Source organism: Sander vitreus, chromosome 8 (genome assembly GCF_031162955.1).
Source record: "Sander vitreus isolate 19-12246 chromosome 8, sanVit1, whole genome shotgun sequence".
Classification (NCBI taxonomy): domain Eukaryota; kingdom Metazoa; phylum Chordata; class Actinopteri; order Perciformes; family Percidae; genus Sander; species Sander vitreus.
This window is the reverse complement of record NC_135862.1, coordinates 19,571,451-19,589,103: the sequence shown is the minus strand read 5'-3', so window position 1 is coordinate 19,589,103 and position 17,653 is coordinate 19,571,451. Positions and strand designations below refer to the sequence as shown.

Below are 17,653 nucleotides of genomic sequence, written 5' to 3'. Positions count from 1 at the left end.
CATCAGTAGTACTCCTTATGACGAGTATTGAACTTCATGTGTGATATAAGTGGAATGCTCCTTTAGGATCAGCTCTGTGAGAGGTTAGAAAATAAGTATTACTCTCCATTACATCCTTGGTCGTACAGTATGCTGTACAGATATGTGTTCTGTGTCTGTTTTACTAGTGTTCTGTCACCTGTGGAGTCGGAGTTCAGAACCGAGATGTTTACTGCAGACTAAAAGGCAGCGGACGGGTCAGAGAGGATCTATGTGATGCTCACCAGCGTCCTGCCATTGTCCAGCCATGCCAAACTGCAGAATGCACACATTACACTTGGGTCGCTGGTGAATGGGAAGAAGTGAGTACAGACACATTTGTTCTCTCTCTTCCTATCTACAAGTCCCCCCTGAACAGATGTTTAACCATCTCATTAAGGTTTTTATTGGCTGAGATCTTGATCTCTCTCTTTCTCTCTCTCTCTCTCTCTCTCTCTCTCTCTCTCTCTCTCTCTCTCTCTCTCTCTTTCTCTCTCTCTACACCATTAAATGGACAACCCGCAGGTACCCTTGCTCTCACATCAATCGTGAGGGCTTTGGTGATAACTATCTGTCAGCAAAACATATCAAACCTCTAAGTACCGATGGCCATCATCCCTTTTGTCCTGTTGAATATCTGTCACGCTAGCTGTTTTTTCTTTGCTCATCTTTCCTTAATGTCCCGGGCTTTGTCCTCGAAAGTGAGTCATAAAAGAGGGGCACCATGTAGGGACATAGCACTGTGTCCTCCTGCTGCAGAATGTTTGCAGTGTTCAGATTCCTGTCTGTGTTGCCTTGAGAACTTACAGCCTCATTTATTTCACAGTTGAAAATCCACACACAGCTGACTTTTTACATAATTTAATTTTAAGATTCTTCTTCATATCATTACTTTTAAATGCTACTATAAATCAATACGGGGCCTGAGAGAAACCATCTTAACTTTTATCTTTTAAGGAAACATTGTCAACTAGAACACATGTTTGGGATTGTGCTTTTTAAGAGCTAATGTTGGCATTGTCACACAACACTTAATTGTCTGCTTGTGTAAACCTTTACATAATATGGAGTGTCCATTTGGAGGGGCTCTAAAGAGGTAAGCAGGAGTCTGAGAAGTAATTTATGTTGTTGGTGAAAGTACAACACTGCCCCCCCTCTGCTGGAACTCTTTTTCACGCTTACTGATTTCTTCCCGTGTTATATTTTCCTTGTAGTGTAATGCAACCTGTGGAGAAGGTGTAAGAAGCAGGAAGGTGAGGTGCATGGGCCCAGGGATGACACCCGTCCAGGATGATTACTGTGAGGTATCGTTCCAGCCACTATCACACCAGCCGTGCAAAGAATCTCCCTGCCACTTTATGTGGATTACAGGGGAATGGTCACAGGTAGGAATAAAGACTGAGCTTTGTTCTGTTGCAAATACAACTAATGAACAATCCAAATATCCAACCAACAGTCAAAAACAGCAAAAGTATTTCATTTAAAATGAAATGAAAGCATTTAAAACCCCACTGGATTGGTCTATATTTTAACAGAATTTGCCTTAATAAAGGGAAGAAAGCATGGGCAATGAGTCAGATGATAGATTCTCAATAGCACATTTGTACCACTGAGGCTCAGAAGAAGAAATCCACCTTGGTATTTGATATTATTGCTCAGTGCAAACATTTACTCATGCTGGTCTTTAGTAACTCTCAATGTGTATCTGTGTGTGGCTCAGTGCTCTGCCAGCTGCAATGTGGGCTACCAGCAGCGTATAGTCTCCTGCTCCGTGATGCCCTCCTCTCAGGCTCTGCGCCCGTATGCTGCTGCCCAGTCCTCCCCTGTCAGCACCCACTGCCCTGAGCCCCACCCTCCTGGCTCTCGTCCTTGCCTCCTCAGAGACTGCCCGCACACAACCTACTGGAAAGTTGGCCCATGGAGCAAGGTGAAACAAAAAGCGCTTGTTAGGCAGGGAGAAATCGCCATTTTCACAAAACATTTTGATGACTTGTGTATTCTGATGATAAATCTCCTTTGTGGATTTTGATCCATTTGCAGCTTATTTGCTTATTGTTTTGTAGCTGTTGAAATGAATGCTTTTGTGTGTATTTTTTTGTGTATACCAGTGCTCACAGACCTGCGGGGCAGGAGTGATGGAGCGCAGAGTGGAGTGTGTGACCTCCAAAGGCCAACCGTCCAAACACTGCCGTCCTTCAGAAAGACCGGAGTCTCAAGCTGCATGTCAAGACAGAGAATGTCAGTCAAACTCATTTTCATCTTATTCTTTTATCTTCTCTTCCTTAATTTCAAACAACCAGAGGTCTTTTTGGCTGTTAGGTACACAACTCAAAAATGTTACCAAATCATCCACATAGTGCTTACTACCAACCAGGAATTTATAGAGTGATGGAATTAAATTGACTGTGCTGTATATGGCAACCAACACCGTGTCTGATTGCATTGACAGAAACTTTTTGCTTTGTTTTAACACATTAGGCAGAACAGTGACCGCCACTTGAAGCCTCTTGGAGTGATTACTTAGTGGAACAATAAATAGACAGTCAGCAGTTTTCTACAAATTGTGAAATGGACAGTCGGTCAAAACGCCTCAGGGGTGTGTGCTGGGGCCAAGGCAGCCTTCATTGTGAACTTGCGAACGCTGTAAAACCCGGCAGCGGGCCAAAGTTTGTAGGTTCACTCCCCCACATTTCAGATGTTTCAGTAATCGCGCATTGAGCTGTTCATTCCCGACTTGGCTTCTGCCAAGTCAGGCACTGCCGATATTAAAATGATATGCTCGGTTGACAGCCAGTTCTGCCATCAACAGATCTAGAACTAGTATTAATGCTAATCAGCTAATCAGCCTCATATGAGCTCTACAACAATCTGGGAAAACAAAGGAGGCACAAATAATGAGACATTTTCAATAGCTTTTGTTTAAGAAGACGAGAGCCAGGTTACAATCCTTTCTCATAGTGGTGTTTAATTACTTATCTTTTGCAATCCTTCTGGCATTTGTTGACAACAGATTTACTGACTGGCTTGCACAAGTAGATGGTGGCAGACATCAGTGTCAGGGTCTCTGTTGCCGTTGCACTGAAACCTCTCCTTCCTCTCTTCATATTTCTTCTCCCAGGCCAGTTGTTTGCTTCCTGCCGAGAAGTCCAGATGAGACTGGGTGTGAAGATAGATGGGGAATACTATCTCAAAGTCAAGTCCCGGATCCTACAGGTGTGCATATTCTGTCAGTAATGCTCCGACACACATCATGACTCAACCTGCAGCTTCCCTACAGGCTTTCATGTTTTGTCTCTATGTGTTTGGCTTTAGATTTACTGTGCTGAGATGCAGACTGATTTCCCCAAGGAGTATGTGACCTTGCGCAGCAGTCAGACAGACAACTACTCCGAGGTGTATGGGCACAGGTGTGTATAATGCAGAGATGACTGATCGCCACTTGAGCTGTGACTCCGTGATTATGTAATGTGTAATTCAGAATTACTCTGCTGGATATTACACCATGTGTGTAAAATATAGTGTTTATAGGAGTGTTTAGATTCCTGTGTTTGTTTTGAATTAATCCTGATGCTCATTGTCCTTAATACAAAGGTTGCTCAACCCCTTTGAATGTCCGTATAACGGCACCCGAAGACAGGACTGCGACTGCAGGAACGACTACTCAGCAGCAGGATACACACTCTTCCACAAAGTTCGCCTGGACCTGAGCTCCCTGAGGATAATGAGTGCGTAACTGATGTGTGATTGCCTTAGAGTGTATTGTAATGAGACCACACATCAGTGTTGTTTTGACCCTCTGACCCATAGTGTTAATACTGACTCGTCCAAACACAGTATGTGCTGCTTTCCCCACACTCTCTGCACTGATGTCAAAATGATGACCTTTCAGTGCGCCATGTTCACATCACTAGGCCAGGACTTGAAACCGGGCCTCTCAGCACAAACGTGAGCACGAGAATAAAGGAATGCGCTTTGCAACATACAGACATGCGTGCCTGCTCTCGAGCACAGACAGACAATATGTGATGCTGCCTCGCAAATCTTTTCTTTTGGCGAGCACACACAAGAAGACCTGAAGACACAAGCACACAGCCATTTATTCAGTTGCATCTGTATCAAAGACATACTCATACTAGCATGCAAGCAATCCCACATTTCACAGACACACTAATACACACATCTTCAGGCCATATTCCTCTGCTCATTAAATTACAGTCAGCTCCACCTTCCCTGTTGTGTCCAAGTATGCCTTTGATTAAAGTATGTGGATTAGTGCACTGTGTGTGTGTGTGTGTGTGTGTGTGTGTGTGTGTGTGTGTGTGTGTGTGTGTGCGCGCTGAGGGGAAGTTGGATTAAAACCTACACAGTCATCCTTCCATCTTTTCGTCTGGTCTGGGTCCTGACAGCACATGTTCCCGCACCCCCTCTGAATGGTACTCATTTGGCTTTCAGGCGGCTTGAAGAGAGCCGAGGGGGGGGATAATGAGTTCAAGATGAAGGGAAGCATCTTGTGAACTTTATCATCATTTTATACAGGCAATGTGAGATGAGGGCAGGAAAAGGTACTGGTCATGGTTATCATGTGTGACAATGCAGGGTGAATAGGAATGAACAGTAGAGTTGGGGAAAACAATGTTCAGATTGAGTCATTGATTCAAAATGTTTCCTTACAAATCTACTGTAACGGTGGGGAAATACTGTTTCCGATAGCCGGTTTCATTATATATCCATTTTCACATTGGTAAAATACCTGCATTCATAAGCTCCAAGGGTAATACATCTCCTATCAATCTCATTATCTCTTTGCTCTCTTTTGCACAAAACTGTTAGGAAGTCACTATTTAATAGCTACACATCATAGCAAGCAAGCCTCTTGGATTTTAAGATATTCAGAACTTTTTTTATGTAAAACCATTAAAAGAGATGCATTTGTGGATCTTAAGGGTTCAAAGAGGATATGCAGATTAATTTCCGTAATCCCATTCAAACCCCAAATCGACGGTGGCCCTGAAGTGCAAATCACAACAGCAAATTGAAAAGCACAACAGCAAATAGAAAAGCACAACAGCAAATAGGAAAACATTTCAACAAATCATAAAACACAACGGCAAATAGGAAAACAAAATGGCAAATCGGGCTCAACTAGGGCTGTCAGCATTAACGCGTTAATCGTGATGCGATTAAGAGCCGAGCATAATGCGTGAATTTTTTTTTATCGTATTAATCGCATGCCACCATTTATTAATTTATTTTCACTTCACTCTGCTTTGCGTCGTGCCTAACAGGCTACTATTTTGCCGTACTTCCTCGTAACACATCCTGCATCTGCAGGAATAGCAACGCGGAGTTCGGTGCCTCATTCTGGTGCACTTCTCTCTGATGCTCTGAAACAGACATTACAGGCAACAGAAACATTGCTGCACGTTACGCTAGTTAACACTATACTCGACAGCAGCTAACGTTAGCCTACCACTAGCTAGTAGCTGGATTAAACACGATTACAATGCTGATAGCTAACGCTAAACGGTGTAAAGTTTGTCTGTATGCGTTCAATGAAACTGGTAATTTACAGCTTCGTGGTGCATTCAAAGTTGTTGTTAAATGCCCTTTTCACATCTGGTGGTTGTTTTTGTCATTCAACAGCTATTTACTAGTGAAATAAGTTATTGTTATAGTGATTACATTATTATTAAACATATCATTTTGACGATATGGCCTTAGCAATAAACAAGCCATTCTTTAATGTCGCCAACTGTTTAGTACCCTTCTTTTTTTTTACTTTCTTAAAAAGGCAGCGGTACTGTTTTAAAAGTACCGCTTTAGCACCGGTATCCAAACCAAACAATACCCAACCCTAATATTGACTCTAGATTCAAATGTGTGACTAGATTAAATATATAATAAACAAATACAAATCTTAAAATCAAGTTCATAAAGTCATTTTCTTTGAATTCATTTGATTCACAATCAAGATACACTGGTAAGAATTGCTTTCCATTGTTAATATGTACTTAAAAACAGTTCTGAAATGCAAAATAATAGAATTTTAATCATGTGATAAAACATGTGATTAATCGCGATTAACTATAGAAATTCAACGATTAATCGCGATTAAGAAAATGTAATCGTTTGACAGCCCTACATAAAACACAACGGCAAATAGGAAAACAAAACTGCAAATATGAAAACACTTCACCAAATCATAAAGCACAACGGCAAATAAAAAAACAAAATGGCAAATAGGAAAACACGACAGCAAATATGAAAACACTTTAACAAATCATAAAACACAACGACATTAACTTCTACCGGAAAAGGTAGGGCCTATCTAGCAGACGACGGACCCTTTTAACAGGAAGGAGAGGTGAAAAACATGGAAAAGCGCCTACTTTTAACAGACGGACTGTCTGTTAAAAGACAGACAGTCTGTGTGTCCAATCAGGAGGGTCCGTCCTCTGCTAGATAGGCTCTACTTTTTCCGGTAGAAGTTAATGCTGTTGTGTTTTATGATTGGTTGAAGTGTTTTCAGATTTGCTGTCGTTTTTTCCTATTTGCCGTTTTGTTTTCCTGTTTGCCGTTGTGTTTTATGATTTGCTGTTCCGTTTTTCTATTTGCTGTTGTGATTTGCACTTCAGGACCACCGTACAAATCTCATTGCAAGATCTTTTGTTTGTGGAAAGAGCTTTTAGAAAGAAAAAAAACATCTGCCGATGTGACCGTGAAGTGACATCAACCCTGCAATGAAATTTAATTGCATAAACTGTAGTTGCTGATGCTCTGTGTGGTTATTTACTTTAGAGCAGCTGTATTCAGTCTATGTTTACTTCTGCTGTTCTGCACATTGTAACTTTAGATTTGTATCTTTGCTGTTTACCAGTCACAGACCTCCAGTTTTCCCAGACTCTTCTTGGTCGACCTGTGCCCTTTGCTACAGCGGGAGATTGTTATAGTGCAGCCAAGTGTCCACAGGTTGGTGAAAAACAGTACATTGTGGCCTCATAAAAATGTTTCATGTGTCCTTTTGTGCCATATGTGTGTTAGTGGCCTGAAAGTCAAAGATTTTTACCAAACATTTGCTGCAAGAATTCCCTGGACCTGCTGGAAAAATGCCCTTTCCTAGGCAATAACTTCCAACTACTCTATTATTCAATTTCATGTGCTCATCCCATAGTAATATGTATTTAAGCAACTCCTTCCACAGTTATTGCCAAATCAGATCTTTTTTGCAAAATGAATGAGCTTGACCTTTCCGGTTAAATAACAGCTCAGAAATAACTCAATCTGATGTGTGTTTTCAGGGCCAGTTCAGCATTAATCTGATTGGCACTGGTCTCAAAGTGGCTGAGGCCACCAAGTGGACATCACAGGGCAACTATGTTTCCGTCAAAGTCCACAGATCTGAGGTAACAGTAAATTTATAAAACAATTGTCTTTTGTATGACTTATGCCATTTGGCTCTTAAGAAATGCATGATGTTTTTTATATATATATATATTACTGGGATGTAATTGTGCTTCGTCTTGGAGTATTGGAATGAGATTGTTGCTCTGAAATGTCATTTGAATTTCCATGTTGTATTTCTGTCTGATTCACTGAAGAGGAATCCCCACTGGCATTTATAAAGAGTCCATACTCGCCGTAAAAGGCTGGCCCTCACCCACTCTTTCCTTTCTCATTTGTCTTTGTCTGTAGGACGGAACAAGAATCTACGGCCGCTGTGGTGGTTTCTGTGGGAAGTGCATTCCCCAGGCTCACAATGGCCTACTCCTTCAAGTCCACTGAGAGCCATGCAGAGACCAAACCCCTAAATATATCCTGAAGACAGTAACCCAGGAACATGCAATAATAGTGATTTGTTGGACCCCGTTGTCGTCTGTGAGTGTGGTGGAGAAGCATTTAACAGTAATTATCATACAGTAACATCCCCAGTTACCAAATGGCAGCTAAGGCATACAAAACACTATGTACTGTGCAGTACTACAGGGCCACTGTCAGGTCCTTCATCCAGGCTGCGAAATCTAAAGAAGACCCAGCTATATTTGCATCCCAACAGTGTTGCAATGGACTTTCAAACACTTCTGTGCTTTGGAACCGAAAATGCTTTTTTTATGACACTATGTTTTGCATTTGTTTTAAGCATCATGCAAAGGGATACAACACTTCAAGACACTGGGAAAGCAACTACACAAGCAGTAGAAAAGTATGAAGTGAAGTCTGGTATTTCCAGAATTTCGTCATGAAGTACCTGGAACTAATCTTGTTATATGTGACCTTCCACAGTACATAGATATTTATTATTACAGCTACACTGTAAGAATTTAGTTACCATGTATCTAATTGACTTGCTATCAATGAGACAGTATACAGATCAATATACTTTATGTAATAATCATTGCACTTCTCTGGTGACAAAGAAGTGCTACAGACAGACATTGAAATAGTTACATTATTGTTTTACAATGTGACGGCCAATAGGCTGATATATAAAAAATAAGAAATACAAAAATACTGTATTTTTTTGAGACTACTAAATGAGCTACACTGCAGATAATCTTGGCCTTACACAAGTTTAAAGGACTAGTTGACATTTTGGCATTTACTCATATTTCCTTTTTTTTGTCAAGAGTTACAGTAGATTAAAAGATCAATACCACTTACTAAGCGTGGTATCAATCTTTTCATCTTACTTGCATCTTACTACATATTACAAGAAAGTGTATTTCCCAAAATGTCGAACTAGTCTTGTGGGGCTCAAGACTTAAAGAAAGAGTAAGCTAGCAACTAACTACTGATATGACCTGCCTTATATCAGAGGTCAAACTTTAAGAAAGCATGAGGAGTCTTTAGATTTAAAACAACTTCAGATCATTTTAGTTTTCATTGTTGTGTATTTCTAAAGTCTGTCTGCTGTCGCCTGTTGTCGGGTATTTCACAAAACTACTTAACATGCAAATACAGTCCACAGACATATGACTGTCACATGGAGCCAGAATAAATACTAGTGCTGTGAGGAAATAGCTAAAATATTTCAATATGTCCTAGTGTTTAAGTACAGTATAAACATTTTCTGTGGCTTTTTTTTAAACCATGAAGATTCTGTTATTTTTACAAGTGTTTTTCTTTAATCACGCCACACAGACAAGTTCTCATATGTTACACTGTGACACAGAATCAGGTGTGATGTCTCACCTCACACCCTCCATTGGGCCTACTGTAGGTACCTGCAACCCCTACCTCTCACAAACATCCATGCTCTACTGAGATATGTGTTGTAATATATTTATGTTTGACCATATTTATTCTGTAATGACTGTAGATATGTTCTATGTTTTAAGGTACAATGACTACTACCAACAGAGAAGCCATTGTCTAATGTGTTTGTCCTATTGTATGTGTGATTTGCTAAAAAAAGAAGAAGAAGGTATTAGCCTACTACTATTTGTAGTTTGTAACCACTAACCTTAAATGAGGATCTTTTAAATGGTGCTTTTGAACTACTGGAATTACCTCTGATCTTGAGAAGGAAAACACTGGCTTTTGGCTCTTTGGCAGATGTAGGATCTGCCTATAATGCACGTAATGGTCCTCTCATTAATGTAGCTGAAAATCTAGCTGCATGAGGAAATCTGTCCTTGAGTAGTATTTAACTCATCATAAATTACTTTTACCATGACCACTACTAAAGGTATCAGGCCACCTAACATGCTGGTACTTGGATGTTAAGCTTTAACCAAAGTAAGAAGATAGATGCAGATTTTTTTTCTCTCACAGACAATGCAGCTTCTTTTGATTAAAAGAATGACTGAAAGATAGATAGATAAATAAAATCAGTGAGCAGCTAGAAAACCTTTGGCCATCATTCATTTTTATGATGGGCAATTGTTCTATGAGGTCTGTATCAGAAATTTTAAGAATACTTGATGCACTATGTGCCATACATTTTGTAGAAATGTAATCCTGTTGTTGTTTTTTTCTTTTTGTAATAACCGTTAAGATTTGTAACTTATGACGTGTATTTTTAATATTCATACTTGAATTGTAAACAGTGTGCTAAATATTGAATGGGCATTGGTACAGAATAAAAAAACAGTGTGCTTGTTTGCCATGCTTTATCCAAAGATGTTTTTAAGAATCATATATACCTACAGTATCTATGTAGCCTGTATAAAAGAAATGAATGATTGATTCTGGTGCTATGCTTACTAATCGTATCTATACTGTATGACTTGCTACTATACTAATGCTGTTAAAAATAAGTAATAATAAAAAAAATGCTTTTGAGCTGAATCACAAGTTGATTTATGTTTATGTTTAGCCATGCTAGCAGCGTATCTCTACTAGGGATGGCAATGTCAGTCTGTCAGTCAGTCCACTTTGGTCGAAAGAGAAATATATCAATATTGGATGGATTTCCATGATATTTTGTGAATTAATGGTCCCCAGACGGTTAATTAAGTTGACTTTGGTTATCCCTTGACTTTTCCTCTAGCACCACCATGATGTTGATATTTTTCTTTTTGTGTAAAATATCTCAACAACTATAGGCTGCCATGATGGCTGCCATGAAATTTGGTGCAGAAATGAATGTTCCCCGTCAGGATAATTTGTTATCACTTCAATTATCCTCTGACCTATCACCCAGCGCCATCATCAGGTAGACATTTTAATTTGTCCAATACTTTTGTTTAAGTCCAGCTACCTGCAAAACCAATTACATTACCACATTACCTCAACTGCACTTTGTGTTTTGCACTAATTAGCAGATGGTGAATATGGCATGCTAAACATCAGCATGTTAGGATGCTGATGTTTAGCATTTAGCTCTAATCACCGCTTTGTCCAATTACATCCTTAAAGAACCGCTAGCATAGCTGTAGACTCTCGGTCTTAACAACTTTAAAGATTCCCTCAACAAATGTTTTAAGAAATATAAAAGTCTCTGCTTGAACAATAACTTGTGTCTGATATAGTTTTTACACAAAAAAAGTTTGATTATGTCATTAAAATCTAAATTACATCTAATCCTCCCTCATTAAGAAAACAGTGTGAATATACAAATACTGTTTATTTCAAAAGTGTAACTACTAGAAACAACATGTATCCCACCTCACTGAAAAGCCCATTCCCTCTGTCTCACTGGAGGCTTCACGTCTGCACATCACACTTGTGTAAGTTGCATATTGGACCACATCTGGCTTTAAACTGTGATGTCGCAAAATCCTGCTTGTATGTACAGGTTTTAAACCATAAGCATACTCTACGGTAACCATAGAGACATTTTCCCCTCACGACAGAGCAGCCTTCTAGTGCCGTACATCATGCTGCGCAGTGAAGATCAAACATCGAAGTGACAGGACAATAAGAAAAACACATTTTTGAACGGAGGGGGACATATTACACAGATAGACATTTGTGAGTAAACCCTAATATCTTTGTTATTGCCATAGCAAAGTTTCTCTTCACCACTGAGAGACCAATTGGTTAATAAAGAGGGGCAGCAGGTTAGCACTGGCTGGGTGCTTGTGCTCGCCAGACTGCGGCTCCATGTGGATTCACTTAGCGGTGCAGGTTGCATTTCCACAACATGACTCTAGAGTTCAGTTCCACTTAAGAGACACATAAACAGAGCAAATATCTTTAAATCCATTTCTCACTGAAGTACACATACTCTCGTGTTCTTGAAACAGCTGTAGCTGTCAACTGCCCGATGACTCATCACATTGTTATGTTAAATCAATGAGTGAGGTAAGTTCCTAGTAAGCTTTGAAAACTTCACCAAGAGGTGGAAAGTACCATTGTCGAGGAATCATGTCACCAAAATGACTCAGTAATAAAGCTGCAGGTACCACAAAAGGCAACAGTTGATATACAAGCCACTTTTCCAGGGCTCATTGCACAGAGATAGCTTTGTACATTAAATGAAAACAGATACTTTGGTCTCTCAAGAACTGCTTTGATTTCTTGCCAGAAGCCTGCCCTGGTTCCTAAAATCTAATCTTAGGATTTAAAAGAGTCCTGAAGCATGACAACAAAGAGCAGTTTTCCGGTGAAACCAAGCTGCGCTGAGGTCCTTCCAGACTCTCCAGGCTATGGACAAGTTAAGAAAAAGCATCCCTGGCCTGTTTACTGTGAGCGTAAACCAGACATCTTTAATGACTGAGCTGAAAAACACAAACCTGCACAGAGAATCCTCATAAAAGACACTAATGATTGATGTTCACCATGAAGCACAGTCTACTTTGAGGTACAGACATTCCAGTGCAATCTGCAGCTGCAACCTGCACTAAAGAGCATGTAGCCACAAACCACTATTCACCTGGTTTGCACTGACACTTGTACTTACATTTTGCGAAATGCTTAAGTTTAATGTTGTTTTTCAAACTTTAACTGAACTGCATCCCAGACGTTTTCTTGAGTTGTTGACAGGTTTAAATGCAAATATCATATCTAACATTAAAATGAGTACAGTAATATCTACATTAGTATTTCTTATTTAACTACTGCAACAAAATTACAACCATATCTGACACTTAATACAGGCGTGTAAGGCTAACTGAATAACATTTAACACATTACATTATAGTGACATTTCTGGTGAATTATGTTCTAAAAGGTATCCAACTAGTTACCCAATTAAACATGTATTTTGTTTAACTGAGCAAACAGTGACCCCTATTGTGTCAAACAAGATGTTACATCCCCTGTCTCTGTTGGACACATCTATAACATGTTATGTTATGTTATTGTGAAAAGGTTGCAACATTAACAGTGTTTTTGTGTCTGTTTATATTATTAATTTTAGTCCAACGTTTCAGTGTATCCGACACATTGTCAATCAGGTTATGTAAATAGCACAAACTTGTTTAATTTCTTTGTTTTATTGTTGTGTCATAGGATTATGACATACTGTGTGTGAGTTTTCTTTATTCTGTCCTGCCTGGGATGTTGGTGAAGATCAGCTGCTCAAGCAGGGATAGTGCAAAAATGTTTGCATCATTAGGTCTTCTTAGCATGGAGGGGACTGTTGGAACTTATGTAAATTACATTCTATTACATTGTGGTGTGCTTATTTGTATGTATGTGAGCCTATAGGTACATGCTGATGTCAACAGTAACTGAGAAATCTCACATCAATGTTTTGTTAATTATTTTGTTTGATTTTGATGCCTAATCTCTGTTTAGCTCACCCTATACTTACCATGCACAGGTGGTAGGTTCCAGCAAGGTGAGGCTGAGAAGGTAAAATGCCATTCACTAGAGTTAGGGAGGATTAGGGAGTTGGAGGCTGTAGCTTTCACTGTTTTATTCTTTTTTGCTTCAACATAGTTTTCTTAATTTCAGGGTCCATTTTTTGCCTCTGTTTCAGTAACCTTGTCTTAGGAAATACCATGTTTTTTATTTACTATCAACCTGTTTCTTCAACATCCCTCTTAAAGTTTTCAGTGCCAGGCAACATCATCTGCCCTTTATATGGTGTGGCAGCGTGACAGTTATGTTTTGTTATGTATGATTCATAAGAGCAGACTGAGGCAAACTTTAAGACAATGTGAAATGTCCACAGAAACCTTTCGCATATAAATCATAAAATAATATACAGGAAGAGTGTTACATGACATTTTTTTTTGTAAATGGATACACATGTTAAACCTAATAACAGGTTATACTGAGGACTGTAAAGTGTGTATGCTGTACAGATCAATACAGATCTTCCTGTGAAGTGCAGGTCCATTGAATTCATCCTTGCTGGCTGAGACGAGGTGGAAGAGATCAAGACACTGGAGCCTTTGGACAAGTTACAACCTCAAGGTTGTATAAAGACACTGTATTTGTGTATGTTATGTGCTTTAACCCACTCTGTGTGCTTGTGGGTCTCTCTCTCTCTGCCTCTCCCTGAACCTGCTGGCTGGGCTGCAGGTGAGCCTCCCTCAGCCAGCCAGCTGAGATCTACACCTTTCTAAAACATTATAAATAATATGTATGTATCCATGGCAGCCATGTGATCTGTAGGGGTGTAGGGGTGTGTTGTCTTATATGTTTACACTGCCTTGGAGTATAGGCCTTTTTTCACAGCAGACATACAGACTTGTGATTGTAGGAAAAGCGCAGGTGTTACTAATAACATAACAACAAGCTTCATTTTATTCAAGTGTCCCAGTAAGCCCTGACACTGTGCAGTGATAAAGCATGGACAATACCAGGACGATGACACCCAAAACAGGTAAATGAAATTCTTACTATGACATGTCAAAATGGCTTCTGTAAAAAGACATAGTGAATTTCCCTCTTCGACAATAGCAGTGATTTGCAAGAACACTAATAATCTTTGAGTAAATATATTTGAAATATTTAGGCATAATCACAGTCTTCTTGTTGAAATGCCTTTTAAAAATGAATGTCTTTACCATTCAGCTTTACTTCTTATTATCATTTACAATTCAACAAAGGAGCATTTACTTTCAATGGAACTAAACTAATGTAGTAATATGGTGAAGTTTTCTGTCAACATTGTAATGTATCTTTGTTGCCGACCAGTAGATGGTGGCAAAGCATCACACACTGGCTGTCTACCTCTATGGTGTTCTATATAATGGCAAAAAACACCATTCAATGATCATGTTTGAGTTTTTTTTTTAAGTTTGATTGATTGAAGTTATTTGATGATTAGGTACTGGTATTATATGGTGGGTATTATCTTCTGGCTCCAGTTTTTCATATTTTCCAAACTCCAGCCTTTCCCTGCCGAGATGTACGCCTGTATAAACAGCAGTGAGCAGAACCATCTAGCTTCCAGAGTTCAACTTTTCTCAAAAACGATTTCACAGTGAAAGTTGTTGCAATAGGAGAATGTTGTTTAGGCAAGCTCAAATCCTTGTATACCTCACATACACACATCTCCCACTCCCTCCCACCCCTCACTCACTTACTAACACGCATCCATCCATCCTATAGTGGAACAGTTGGCCTTGAACAGTATCAATTTCATCTTTTGATGCACCATGTCTGCTTCAAAATCCATGAAAACCACACACGATTACACAGTTATCTCCCCTGCCAACTGGGCTATCAGTAGTTTGGGGGTAGAAGCCATTGGCACTTTTCCTCATAGGCATCATAAAGTGTACCGTCAGCCTGGCTGCTAGCGCTTTTAGAACAAAATCGTGACAGCTTTGACTTTAACTGGCTGAGACTGAATGAGGTCATATTTAGGTATTGTGTTACTTGTCTAGAGTGTCCATTTTGTAACAGCTGCATGCGATGTGTGGCTGACTGCAGCCTTGGTCCAAAGCTGACCACCTATTCACTGCACATGGCCGGGCGGTATGCTGTCAGAGACAGACATGGTCCAACTGGAGGAGGTATGAAGGGGGTGGGGGGTTGGTGTCAGACCCCTGGGGTACGCATGTATGTGCCAATAGCCCATACGCACATGTGGTGTGGTGAAAAATGGACTTGCATTGTTTGATCCATGAATGTGAGACTCTGGCGTGAATCACACATTAAGGCTCTTAGTGAACAGAAGACACTTACTGAAGGATTTTCAAATCTGCTCAGGGATCTTTGTTACAACTCCATGCAAGATATTTTATATTTTGTAGTTATTATTGAGTTTGAAGTACTCCATTTGTTTCACAAACTGTAGAGGTTGTAGTTCTCACAGTGAACAAAGCAACATAGTCATAAAAGCCTGCTGACAGTCATTTAGGAAATGCACACATTATGACCAGTGGCAGTGTTTTTGTTGCGGAAAATACTTTCCCATTGTAAAACTTGAGGCTGTTAAGCAGCCTGGAAAATGTTGCCTGATGTCAGCATAGTTAGAATGAATGAGGCAAATGCCATATTTGGCTCTAGCTGTGAGTTGTTGCCAGTCTTTTGTGTGTGAAACTAGCTGTCAAGACACTGGAAAATGTGTGTGTGTGTGTAATTATTTTTTAACAGCTTAACACTCTAATCAAATCAGCTTTCTGGAGTTTTTTACACACTGTTGTGGCTCACATCACCATTAAACCTCTTAACAGAATGTCGCCTTTGTTCACTTGCATTTCGTACTAACAAGAGGCCTGTGAGGTATATGCAGTATACAATCCAGTTCCTCACACACACCCTGTCATGTGATGACACAGACAATAGACCATACAAGCAACAGAAATCCTCCCAAAAAAAAAATTTTCTTTCTTGTGGCTTTAGCATTTTGAGAGTTTCAGACTGTGTGCGAAAAAGAAGCGACGTGCTGTATTTTTTCAGTGGAAAAGTTTGCAGAGCTTATGAAAAATACGTTAGCGGTCATGAAGGAATTCTTGACAAGGTAGCTCAGAATAGATTATGTCTTTTTTTTCATGCACAATTGTTTTCCTGCTGCAGAGGACCATGCTTTTTTTTCAAACTAGAAGGGATGCATCAAACTTAAAAAAATAAAATAAAAATCACACAGCCAAAGAGCTCTTCCTCAAAGATAGATGTCACCTCAAAAAGTCAAATTTGTTAATTGACAATGTTACTAAATAGAATAATGCCTTGACCCTTATGTTCTGTTTGGGGTCTTATGTGGGGTCATATGTACAACGTACTGCACATTGTCTGCGAATGACTTTTTGGCAAACAGAAATAATATATTACATAATACTAACGATATTTCTGTATTCTGTCATCTTCAAATATTCAAGTCCAGTTTGTGGCAAGAGAAGGGTTACCATTTCAATACTTTTCTACATATTGGGTTTAAAAGAAGAGAAGACAAAAGCCTTTGATTGGAAAATGTTACTTTGACACATACAGCAGTATTGTGAGCCCCCAAATGATGAGGAATGAGCCACAGAATGAACAAAACACAACTGCCAAATTCAGTGATTTGAGACGGATAGTTTTGTTGTTGACATTATTGTCAACATGCAATATATTTTGCTCCTGGAATTTGTGTTTAGAGGATATTCACAGTGAGAAAAATGCAAAACAGTTCCCTTGCTTAATATGAGATGAGGAGGGCACTGTTGTCCTCAGCAAGTATAAAATAAGCTAATTTCTGCAATTTTACTGCTAAATATATGCATACATATACCAAAAATGGTAGATTGATGAAGCTATATTCCAGACATACATAGAGACAGCAGAGAGAGAGAAAAAGTCTGATCTAACAGTGGTAGGTAAGACCATTTGAAAGTGATTCATGTCCTATTTTGCACTGATCCATAACCCTGTATTTGACAGGGTTAACTTACATCAATCACTTCTCTAAAGGTCCTCTGCTCTCAGAAGCCACTTTTTCTCTGCGCTTGACTAAATAATAGGTTCTGGTTTCTTGTACCCAAGAGACATGTAGACTAGCCCTCCTCTGTCAAAGGAAGATATGATCTCCGGACAAGAGAAAAATGGGAAATTCCTAGGCATTTAAACATTTGGTTGCACACTCTATCACTGGGGCTCAATGAAAATAACTTATGTTGTAAGTATCAATCATTCTTTCTTTGCATGATTGTGTGATCATATTTATCCCACAAAAAGTCCCACTGTTGTCCAGCTATTCATCCTTCAAAAGGCCCTCAAACCCCCAACAATGTATTTCCCCCCAAAACATCTCCACCCCTCTGTCTACCTGTTTTAATTAAGAGTCAGTCTTGTGCTATCTTGTGTTAAGCAT

General features: G+C 39.5%; 1 protein-coding gene across 1 annotated transcript in view; it reads left to right on the top strand.

The window, feature by feature from the left end:
- LOC144522365 (A disintegrin and metalloproteinase with thrombospondin motifs 20) overlaps nucleotides 1-10,297 on the top strand; it is an 84,567-nt gene extending 74,270 nt beyond the window's left edge. Inside the window, exons 30-39 of the mRNA XM_078257384.1 lie at nucleotides 168-341; nucleotides 1,233-1,403; nucleotides 1,739-1,945; nucleotides 2,127-2,256; nucleotides 3,137-3,231; nucleotides 3,331-3,425; nucleotides 3,610-3,743; nucleotides 6,896-6,987; nucleotides 7,317-7,421; nucleotides 7,711-10,297. Coding sequence (XP_078113510.1) covers nucleotides 168-341; nucleotides 1,233-1,403; nucleotides 1,739-1,945; nucleotides 2,127-2,256; nucleotides 3,137-3,231; nucleotides 3,331-3,425; nucleotides 3,610-3,743; nucleotides 6,896-6,987; nucleotides 7,317-7,421; nucleotides 7,711-7,800 — 1,293 coding nt within the window. The 3' untranslated portion in view covers nucleotides 7,801-10,297. The remainder of the gene's footprint in view (nucleotides 1-167; nucleotides 342-1,232; nucleotides 1,404-1,738; nucleotides 1,946-2,126; nucleotides 2,257-3,136; nucleotides 3,232-3,330; nucleotides 3,426-3,609; nucleotides 3,744-6,895; nucleotides 6,988-7,316; nucleotides 7,422-7,710) is intronic.
- Nucleotides 10,298-17,653: the final 7,356 nt, after the last annotated feature.